General features: G+C 27.1%; 1 protein-coding gene and 1 long non-coding RNA gene across 5 annotated transcripts in view; one reads left to right on the forward strand and one right to left on the reverse strand.

The window, feature by feature from the left end:
• The window catches only part of LOC132938677 (5-hydroxytryptamine receptor), a 228,139-nt gene that overhangs the window by 203,599 nt on the left and 12,168 nt on the right, over nucleotides 1–12,372 (forward strand). For all 4 annotated transcript variants that reach the window (XM_061005652.1, XM_061005653.1, XM_061005651.1 and 1 more), the window contains one exon: nucleotides 7,789–7,898. In XM_061005652.1, the coding sequence (XP_060861635.1) occupies nucleotides 7,789–7,898 (110 nt within the window). The remainder of the gene's footprint in view (nucleotides 1–7,788; nucleotides 7,899–12,372) is intronic.
• Nucleotides 2,591–7,055, reverse strand: LOC132939715 (uncharacterized). The gene is made up of 3 exons (XR_009664002.1): nucleotides 6,401–7,055; nucleotides 6,248–6,339; nucleotides 2,591–3,177 (listed from the first exon to the last, which is right to left on the reverse strand). It is a non-coding gene; the product is annotated as an uncharacterized LOC132939715 (long non-coding RNA).

A 12,372-nucleotide genomic window follows, 5' to 3' on the forward strand; every position in this document is an offset into this window, starting at 1 on the left:
ATATAATAAAATATATATTATAATAAATAGTGTGCGAGGGGGTCGGAGAGGAAGCAGCAAACCGTCACCAATGTACGGAGGTTGTTAACCACCAATATTGTTCCATAACGACATTTATTCAAATGTCAACAGCCGCTGCCGTATTGTTGATCCGATCGCGCCAAAAAAAATGTCGAATATACATATCTCAATAGTATGCCGTCGTCAAAACATTATGTCATGTGTAATATAATAGAATATACTTTATAGTAACAGTTTTCGAGAATGTACGTTATCAAATTTGCCCAAAGTGTCAACCAAACTCCAAAAATGGGATCACCATAATAGTAAAAAAAAAAAAAAAATAACAATAAGAAAAGATCGTTAAGATATTGTAAAAAAATGAATTGTAATAAGTATTAAAATTTTAAAAAAAAACACAATCGATTTCATAGAACAATAATTGTAATGTGAATTTATTAAAAATTACAACTAGCATTGAAACTGACAAATTATTTTAAATAAAATAATATACTTATATGGTTCAAATAAGTTTCTATACGGCCTTGGCTGTACAGTGGAAGTATACACTGCAGCAGCGCTTCGAAGTGGAAATCGTTTTGGTCTTAATCGATATTTGCGGTGACCGTCCGAAAACCGACTGGCACACACATCACCGATGGTGTGTGGTGCAATTTTTAGTAACAATCCGTAATGATTCGGCACTTAAATACAAATTACTTGGGGTAATTCGTTGTTAAGTATAAATTCATTTAAAAGTTTGTTTTAAACCGGCAATTTTTTTTCACCACTTGAAATTCTACCGTGACAATATTATATTATTATTGTTATTATTATTATTTGGTATTTATGAATATAATATAGACCATGGGTTTAAAACGAGTATAGTTGTACTACGGAAAGCATTGACCCTTAATTAATTTCCATTGGGTCCAGTGGATATGTCTTCATCTCCTATTACATTGGACATTCGCACAGTCTTATCAAATTATAATACAGTGAAACTTCCCTATTAGAAAGTCTCGGTGGGCAGCAATAGAAATTCGTTAAATTTGATTCTAATTTGATAATGGTTTTCAATTTCATTGAATATAAGGTTTATATTTATTATATGGAGGTTTCACTGTATTTATAAGTACAGAAACGATTTAAATACAATAATATTATTAAACGTGATTGATAATAACAAATCTGTTAAACTCGAATAATAATTACTTTTATAATACTTTTTTGAAATAGGTACTTTAAAATTATTTACCAGGTTATTGCAATTCCTTGTCTTATGCATTGTTTAAACATACACTTAATATTTGTACATTCTTTTTGAATATATTGTATTTTAAAAGCTCACAAGATTTATATACAGACAGGTTATTGTTGATTATAAAAAGGTGGATAAGTGGATGTCGCTCTGCTGTACAGTAGGTTACAAGTAGGTTACTGTAATAAATGGTGTTAAATTTGAATTCAATGATATAATATCATTATCTCTATATAATATCTCTATTAAATTGTCAAGCTTTTTTACTCAACAGGTAAAATTTTATTGATATTAATAGAAAAAAAAAACTAAAAAAAATGGAAATTGACAATGTCCGTAAACAGCTCAAAATAAGACAGAAAAATTTGGAAAATGTTATATTGTATAGGAAATACAATCATAAACATTCAGTCAAAATTTCATGTCCCTATGTCATTTGTTTTAGAGTTACACCAAAAACCAAAATCGATTTTCTCGAAAACAGATTTCGCGTAAAAATTCCCGTTTTTCCTTAATTTTTCTTTTGTTTTTCACGTCGCTTTTGAAAACAACTGGGAAATTTTTACTTTTGACCCCCCCCCCCCCCCACCCAAAGTACTAACTAGATTCACTTTCCTATATCAGAAAAGTTATTGTTGAAGAAAATCCAAGCACTTTTACTGTCCTAAAAGGTGATGACAGACACAAAAAAAAAAAAGGTGGATAAGTGGATGTCGCTCTGCTGTACAGTAGGTTACAAGTGGGTCACTGTAATGGATGGTGTTAAATTTGAATTCAATGATATAATATCATTGTATAAGAAAAACGATTCTGAGCGAAAACGGTCAGTCAGCCTATGATATTACCAAGTATATTTGATGATATTATTGAGAATAAAGTAATTTTATATAACCTATTTACGTGGAGCTTTGTTTTTAATTTTCAATCCCTGGTCATTTGTTTTTTTTCCCCGTTTTTCCTTAATTTTTCTTTTGTTTTTCCCGTCGCTTTTGAAAACTACTGGGAAATTTTTACTTTTGACCCCCCCCCCCCCCCCCACCCAAAGTACCAACTAGATTCACTTTCCTATCAGAAAAGTTATTGTTGAAGAAAATCCAAGCACTTTTACTGTCCTAAAAGGTGATGACAGACACAAAAATGAAAAAAAAAAAATTAAAAATTAAAAAATAAAAAAAAAAAACACACATCATTGTAAAATCAATACATTCATCACTTCGCTCAGAATCTAAAATAAAATAAATAGTATTTATAATCAATGATATTATGAATGTACACATTATTCAAATTTAATACATAGTAGATTAGTGTATTCATACATTTTATATGAAATATTTTATAAGATATTTATTTATACATAATATAGTGAACTATATTTGCCAAATTGTTTAATTTATAAAACATACAAAATGTATTTAAATTTAAATTATTGCTAAAAATTATTCATACATATATTTAAAAAATATAATTATATACTCCATAAAAAATGAAACAAAGCAGTTAAATCACCTCTATTCATATAAAAATCATGTACATATAACAAACAATCATAAAACTTCATGTTGGTTTTATTTATAATTATTATTTTTATTTTTAATCTTTTTTTCATGAAAACAATTAAAATCATCCATAATGGAATTATTATTTTTATGTTAAATAAATAACTTAAAAGAAAAATGACCTACTTTGATGATAAGCATTTTATATTTGGAGCAGAGCAGTGTTATTACATTAATATTACCTATTATTGTTGTTTTGTATTTCTGTTAATACTGATATGAATATAAAGAGTACTCCAAAGTCATAAAGTTGTATATAGTCCGTCTATGGATTGGTATTTGGACACAGATGGTACTTTAAACAGGTCATTTGTGGAATTCCTAAGTAGTTTTTGTGAAATTGCGAAAAACAACCGAAAACTGCAAAACAACAATCAGTAAAATTTACAACGAAGCGGTTTTGAACGAAATATATAATATCTATTATTTGGTTGTAGTTCAGAAAATACCAAACAGCTTTCATTTCTAGATGATATTATATATATATTTTGTATTTATATTAAAAGAATGTATTGATTTTTTTTTTGGTATTAATGCTTAAAATATTTATCCATGTAAGGTGTAATGATACTATTTACCACAACTATACAATATGTAAACTAATATAATACCTTTACCTAATTTTTAATTATTATTAGATGTACTTATTGTGTAGTCATTAAATAAACCCGTTTATGTTCTATAAATGTCCAAAAATGTTATGTTTTTATGAGACTAGATTGTATAACACTCTAATGTTTTAATAATTCGATAATTTAATTAAAAATAATAAAATGTTACACTTTTGAAGAAATATTATTGAAAATATGAGACAAATTCAAAATTGACCTCATTAGAGTACCAGTTTTACCCCGATTGCCGTCATTAAACAAACGAAATAAAAGGTTTTTGACCAAGTCGGAGCAACTATTTGTCCGAAAAAGTGTTTACATACCCAACCAATATATTTTTCGTTTCGGTCGCTTGGAATCCATAATTAAACCAACCCAAGATAAATCGAAAAAGCAAAACACGTTAGGTGCCTACTTATAAAATTGTCCGAGCATATATTATATTTTCAATTCTATGAACTAACGTTTTACGCGTTTATATAAAACTATAAAATTATAAACGCAGTGATAATAATTATTTTGTAGCGGTCTGCGGCACATATGTATATTATGCGCCTCGCACATTACTATAAGCTCGAAGTGGAAACTGTAGGTATATTATTCATAAGCTACACGATGCACAGAGAACAGGTTACCACGTATTAAAAGCCGTAAAATATAAATTATACGTCGCCCCCTACAAGCAGTTATTCAAACCAACTAATGAAGGAAATATGTTTAAAGTATTGGGTTACATTATTAAAACGGTGCGTTTAATTAAATTTTGTCTTCGTTCCTTCTATTTTTCAAGAGTCTTTGTCAGCTTTTTACTAGCGCGGAACCTCGTTATTACACACTGAAGTGATGCAATGGCGGGGTGTTTTTTTTTTTATATTCTGGTGTCAAACCAAATAGATTACCGAAATAAAAATTCTAAAAATTGAGATTGTTTTTATATAAAAGTTCGCCCAATAGTAAATGATTTCTTCTTCGAATAGAGTACCTATTGATGAAATGTAATTTCCTCAGAAAAGAAAATAGGAGGAATCCAAAGGAAATTGGTTTCATGGGAGTCGTCAATCTTTAAAATAATAAGCTAATTTCAGCTTCTCTTATATACCAGGAAGATTATGTCAAAAACATAACGAAAATACAAGATATTAAATATTGGACACACCCCTGACTACTATTGACGTTATACTTCTCGTAGATTCTATTTTATCATCATCGTTACCATCATTGAGTTTATATTGACAATAATTTCTTTAATATTTTGTTCGACAACAACAAAAATAAAACCGTTTGATAAGTATTGACCATTAATATCACTATTATTTTTAATAAGACTATAATATTATGTTTTGTAACTTTTTAGGTTAAAAAGTAAAGTTTGTAATTTAAAATCAGGTCATCTGTAAACGTTAAGTTTACAAGTTTTGTACTCAAATGTGACATTTATATACCATGCATTTAATTTTCTCGTTCCACGTAATTTATACATATTTTTATCTTAAACCATAAAACATTTACTCGATAAAACTATAAATATATAGGTATTAAACATCAAATAATATTATATTATTCTTAATAAACCATAAAAACATTTGGCACTATTATAGTTTTTATCTATTTGTATTTTTTTTTTTTATCGTATCCAATCATTTTAGTATGGACATTACGATATTTACAGTAGGAAAACAAATAGAACACAATGAATTACGGTTGATGATATAAATATATAATATCATAATATTTCTTGAGTTGTTGAGTATTACGTCACGCTGTATTAGTACCTACCTATGTTACGTTTTTCATTAAATTGCATAATATTATTATGATTAGAGTCTGAAAATCTTATGACAATGAGGTGGGCACAAATGTATTTTATGTTCGTTGTACAAATGTACCAAAACGAATGTATTATGTAATAAATGCAACGAAAGCATTATAAATTATATATTTATTGTGTTAACTGCTGTTATACTAATTTTACAATTATTAACCACAGAGTTGTGCTAGACTAATAGAGACCATTAAAAATATAAAAAAGTGCGTGACATATTGCAGTTTGAATCATACGGTTTATCACTTCGGTATTATTGGCAACAGACTACCTAAATCATAATGTTTGTTCATGTCAATTAAATTTTTTGAACTCGTGTAAATTAAAGCGTATTATATAATATACCATTAAAGTGGGTTTGAACTTCAGAGGCCACAGACAAATATTGTATGGAACTATTTTATCACATTATTTTTAATAATTTATAAAGCATCAGAGATATTTTTTAAACCTGGTATGAGTTTAATTATTAATTTATCTATTAAGAATAAATTAAAATATAGAATTGTTATACAATTTAAAATGCATAACTCTATAAGAATAATAAATGAAAATGAATAGTCAAACTTTTTAATTGTCAAAAAAATCAAGCCCCCAAACGAGTTACCATAATAACAGAGCACGTGGTATTATGAAATAAATGTTGTACATTTTAAAAATCAGATTTAAAAATGTTGTACATATTGTATACCAACGATAACGATTGTAGAAGACTATATTTTTTTAATCAAAAGCTAATTCGTAGACAAACATTTACAAACATTTTGAAATATTATGTTTCTGAACTAATTAAGCATTTTATATACCTATATTAGAATGGAATAAATATTAAAATATATTAGATTGTTATTCGAAAACACCCTAAATTCTATTTATTAAAACATTGTAAAATATATTAAGATGCAATTTCTAATAAAGATCAGTTGTAATATTATATATTATAGTAAACAATTTGCTATTAATCAATACAAACCTAACCTAACGAAAAGTGACATACCTTAAATTCTGATTCAGTAGGTACCTATTACTTTTGGCTTTAAATCCCGCATTCGTGCTTAATCGATCAATATCACTATGTACTATTGAAACCTAAAAGTATATATACAGCCAGTTCAAATATTTTATAAGTTGTCAAAAGTTATTACTATACCTTATGTGCAAAACCCTTTTTCTCGGAAATCCGTGTAATAGTAAAGCACTCTCGGTGGATAACTGGACCAGTCAATCAATTTATTTGACGTATTAAATTGCTGTTTGTTTATGAAAATATAATGTAATGTTTCATTTAATAGGAAAATAGTACGATTTGATAATGCGACAGCTGTTCTCGATACGACGCAGGTACCTCCGTCTGAAAAAAATAATATTATTGTTCTTACAACAATCGATTATAGTTTCTCGGTATGAAAGGCAGGATTTGGATTTTGGTTATTTTCCGCCAAAGAAAATCATTAACACATTTGGAAAGTCGAATCAGTTGTTCATTGTTTTTAATAATACTGGGATTTGTTTCGAATCATTCCGTTTCACCGTGTTTACACGATAATACAAAGCGTCTGGATTTAACGGCAGCCCGGGTCTGCCATAGTATTGCGTTTTGGGTTGATGAATGTATTACGTTGGTAGATATATATAATAGGTACTTACAATTTTGTTTCTGGTTGAAAGTTTTAAAACATTAAATCAATAAAAACAAAACACTTGAAAGGAATATATACCCATTGTTTAATCAATCTCGTAACTATTATAAGTTATGCGTAAAATAAAATAACTCTAAGACAAATAAATTTCAAAAGGAAATAATCGTAAATTAGTGACATACAACAATTGTTGTACTTAAAAAAAAATAAAAATAATTACCATTTTTTTGTTATGCTAATAGCAATGACGAAATAATAAAAAAAACTTATTTGTATATTGATACATTATTTTAACTTAATGCTAATTTGATTACTTACTATTTATGCCTTTATGTAAATTATATAACAACTAAAAATAGAAAAATATAATAATAATGTCATTAGGTAAATGTAAAACATATTAATTTAACAAATTCTAATATAGCACAAGTTGAACACCTGTCTTAAGTAAATTATGTTTAAATTCAAATATAATATTTATATACTCCACTTGAATATTATTCGTTCAAATCATGTTCGAGCTCAACTAAAGTAAATGATTTTAAATCAATACCAGCTAATTAATCAAATTGGTATATTCTGTTATACTATAATGATTGTTTTGTTTAGTAGAAAATAATTTTTAATTTATATATATTTTTAATTCAACGATAATTTTAAATGTAAGTTCAAAAATATTACTCATACAAAGAATACACACAATATATTAATACAAGTTTTATTTTATTCGCGAAATATTAGATAACAGGCATGATCGAATATAAATAGGTACTTAACCTACTTTTAAGTTTGGATGTAAAATATGAATGTAAAATATTACTACGTATTATTCATTTTTTGACTACATTAATCTATTTAATGGTATATTTATATTATAAAGAACTTTTTTTTCTTGCAGATAAGCAGAGGATGGATCTTAGGTCCAGAACTATGTGATATGTGGACTTCAAGTGATGTACTATGTTGTACAGCTTCGATACTTCATCTCGTTGCAATAGCTGTTGATAGGTAACGTACACGTTGCAATTGATTTAAATAAATTATTATAATGTACAATATTTGGACTGCTACGGTGTGGTTAGCATCGACCGGTCCCCCTAGTTCCCGGATGGGTGACCACCCGTGCTCTAGGGACAAATCCACGCCACATATATACACACGTGTTCTAACCAACCATACTCTCCCCAACAGTTAAAAACCTACGAAAAAAAAATATGTATATATAATATATATAATAGTTGTTATACAAGCGTCAATGACACATGACGCATAGGCAACTATTTAAGATCATCTTTATTAAAACATATAATTATTTAGTATACGATTTAATGTATTATTTTAACAAGTTATTAGCAGCATTTTTCTCGAGAAATCTTAATAGTAATATTATTAATATTAACAAGGAAAAAATCTAAAATATTTATACAATAATGTGTATTTCCTTTGAGTATATTTTAATTTGAACAATTAATATAATCACGTTCTAGTGTGATACATATTATCACCCAATTGTGAATTGTATTGTAAAGTATTTGAACTCCAGGTTCAAATAATATGAAGCAATTTATTTTAGAACTATCATCAACAGAAAAGATAATAATACCTTAGCTAAACGTAAAGTATAAAATACAATTGTATATCAAAGACGAGTAAGTTCTTAACTAAAGAACAATAAGATAAAAACAATAATTTAAGTTGTTTGATTGTTTGCTTTTTTTTGGAAAAATTTTATTGTTATTAATGTTATATCGGTACCGATATCACGACCGTAATTAAATACAATTTAATATTTTAGTAGCTGTGGAAAGTAGGATGCTATTTTATTTACCTATAATATAATATTTCTTCGTTGTTTGGTATTATGAGTTAGCCTAACAACGAACCCATACCAAACTCTGACACAGCCAAATACCTAGGCCTAACTTTCGATAAACGTCCAATGTGGACCAAATACATCCACCCAACAAAATTAACATTAAATATATGACTTAACCTAATCAGACCCATCCTAAGTAAATTCTCTAAAATTCCCTTCAAAACCAAAATACACATCTACAATATCTTACTTAATCCCATATAGAGATGTATGGCATTCAATTCTGGAGCACTGCCAAAAAACAAACAAACAAAAAAATACAAGTATTCCTATCAAAAACGTTCAGACTCATAGCTAATGCTCCCCCTTATCTCTCAAATTGTACCCTTCACACAGATCACCATATTCCTAAATAGTCACTGAAACAGCTAAAAAAAATAGCTTACCCACAATACTCTAAATTTAGAAATCACCTTCGAAATCATACTAATCCCCATGTTCAAAATCTCTTATCTATCACCAGACCTGAAAAATCCCCCCAGGAGGCTCAAGTGGCAACGGCCCCTAGACCTTATAAATTAAATTAAAATAAACACAAGACCTAAATAACTATAAACTCACGCCTACCTACTGTATATTATATAAGCTTTTGTTTTTCCTTTATTGGTTAAGCATCAACTACACGGGTTATTAGCTTTATATATAATATATAAATTGTTATTACCTTACAACATGGTAGTTATCCTTATCATCATACTATATAATTATCTAAAGTTAAAATTTTTGAAAAACTGACAATTTTATGAAAGTTTTTCCCAAGAGACGAGTTTTTGTACTAAAATACTTAATTATAATATTACGATATAAAAAATACAAAAAAAAGGAAACCAAGAAACTCGCTTCCGGTGCATTGACATTGGTTTTGAGAGTTCCTACCTCGTCGCTGTACTTATTTTTAAGAGTAATTGTTCCATTATTTCAATCATTATTATTATGAAATAATCTCTACAAATATTGTGGGTATAATATTATGTAGCTTAATATCATTTTAAGTATCTATATAGTATATAATGATGATTTTTTCGACAAATTTTATTTTTTTCAACATTTTAGTTAGTTTTTTTTCGTATGGTGATTAGATCACAATGACAATGAAATTAATAATAAAACATAATTATTAAGTTATCATAGGATTGGTCAAACCTATATCAGTTAATAGTTAATACACATTTTATCAATATTAAATTATCAAGATTATTGTGGGAACACTCTACGCATTATCGGGACCGTCGATGACAGTAATTTTAATGCACTTAAGTTAATATATTATTGTTTCGTGTTGTATATAATGCCATTATTAAATACTAATGTTCCTTTTTATGATATTCCGGTGTCCGATTAATTAGTATCTTTAACACATTTAGTGGCAAAAATGACCTAATCCCACTATCATTGAGTAAGGCTCTAGTTCTGAAATAAATTATTTATGTAAATATCATTCCCTTTATGTACCAAATATGTTTAATGTACTAAAATGTAATTTAATATTTAGAACGTTAAGTTGTTCTGGCCCCATGCGTCTAAATTTACATTAAAACATAATACTTGTATTATTATTAATAGGTAACATCTTAATTCTGTAGATTGTAAAAATTTTTATTGAAAAAAACAAAAATAAGGTCTGCACCAACGTAGGTACTTTTGAGTGGTGTAAATAGCTAGGTACATAAAACAAATAGGTTCTTCAAAGTAGTCTAAATACCTGTTTTTAAAATTACATTGTGTATACAAATTACAACTTAAGTAATGGTGGAACATTCATAGTCCTCACGCTTATATTTTTTTTTTGAATTACTAAAAAAACATAATTTATTTTATCTAAAACTAGTCTCGTGTAAATATTCCTATTTTTTCACTGTTCTTCCGCACAAATATTAAAAAACTTACTGACAAATTCCTTATTTTAACTTCCAACTCCATAATAGTACACAAGCTAAATAAAATATTTTACTGAAAACTATTTGCGATGTTGATAATTGGAGAAAACTTTTCAAACTAATACAAGATGACAGAAACAACAAAAAAAGGTTTTGCCCTTATAACTGCTCTGCTGTACCTATTGCAGATGGTGTCAAGTGTACCTCGTCATTGAGCAAGTCATACTAATGTATGTATTGAATTTACGAAAAACAAATCTGAGCAAAGACGTTTAGCCGAAATTACTAAGACACTAAGTATATTTTATGATAATATATTTATATTGCTATCAAAGTAATTTATTTTACTATTTTATAATACGGTAGGTAGGTTAGTTGAATTATTTTTTTCCTAAAACATTACATTTAAAAATGTCGTTAGGTTAATAAAGTATAATGATGTACTTACGTTAAAAGCTTCAAATCCCAACGAAATATATTTTTTTATTACAACAAATTAACTAAAATCCATATTACTTTTCGTTTAAATGCGTTCCTAATTTCGTCTAAGTTTAAACTTAAATGTTTATAAAAAAAAAAAATGGAATTATTTTCTTCAAAATATTTAAAATACGTATTTCAATACTTAAAAAGTATTTAAATACTTTTACTCAAGTACTTTACAAGACTGATTAAACCCAATATAATGCTCATTTTTTTCAATATCTGAATCTAAAATATAATGATAATATTATATAGTATAATACGTTAACGTGTAAATGTTTACCTCAATTACCTATGAAGTTAATAGATTTCAATCGCTTTGAAAATTGTTTTAAAAAGGTGACAGTAGTTTTCCAGAAAGTTTTATAATTTATACGAAAAGAGAATCAACCATAATATGCTTTTTATAAAACAATAATATGTAACGGTTGACCTCTTACAACTACTTCATAATGTTTTTATTTAATTCAAAAAATAATACTCAGTAGACATTTGGTCAAAAAGCAACCACTTAATTTTTTGTCAAAGTTTTGCACTGTTTCCTTGAAAAAATATTGAGGCATTTTCCGTTCAAACAGAACCTTTGCGTTCGGTGTTAAGTTTCCAGTTCTTTACATGCAATGTGTTTTTTCTGAAAATATAATTCCATTAAAAAAAAAACTCATAAATAAACCAATAGCTTTATTAATTGCTCTACTCAAAATCTATAAGCGGAGTTGATTTAGTTTTTGGTATTTTATTAAAGTAAGAGTTATAGAGACTGAACGATAATTAGTTTATAAATAATGTATAATAATCTTTATTTAAAATATCAGATTGATAAATGCAGTAGATTATGATATTGAAGGATACTAATTGCTTTTTAATACCTAGTATATGAATATAACAATTATAATAAAGAAATAATGGTTGCAATAAAACTTGAACTTATCCTAATAAGTTATAATATATTTTAACTACAACCGATATAATTATGTGTAGTATAATATTTATACACATTATACATAAAATATTATTTATTTGATCCAAAGTTTCACCAACAATTATTGTTATTAGCCACTTACAATAATTATTCATATTATTTTTTTTTTTGTTTAAATTAATTTGTATAGTTCCGTTCATTCTATAGAATTAATTATTAATTTATAGGTTAATTTGATTTGTGGTATCGGGTTAAATATAAATCATGTATTTCTATCACTGATTAATTATAACTTCCTAGACTATTACAGGCGTATTTAAAAAG

Source organism: Metopolophium dirhodum, chromosome 2, assembly GCF_019925205.1.
Source record: "Metopolophium dirhodum isolate CAU chromosome 2, ASM1992520v1, whole genome shotgun sequence".
NCBI classification, from domain to species: domain Eukaryota; kingdom Metazoa; phylum Arthropoda; class Insecta; order Hemiptera; family Aphididae; genus Metopolophium; species Metopolophium dirhodum.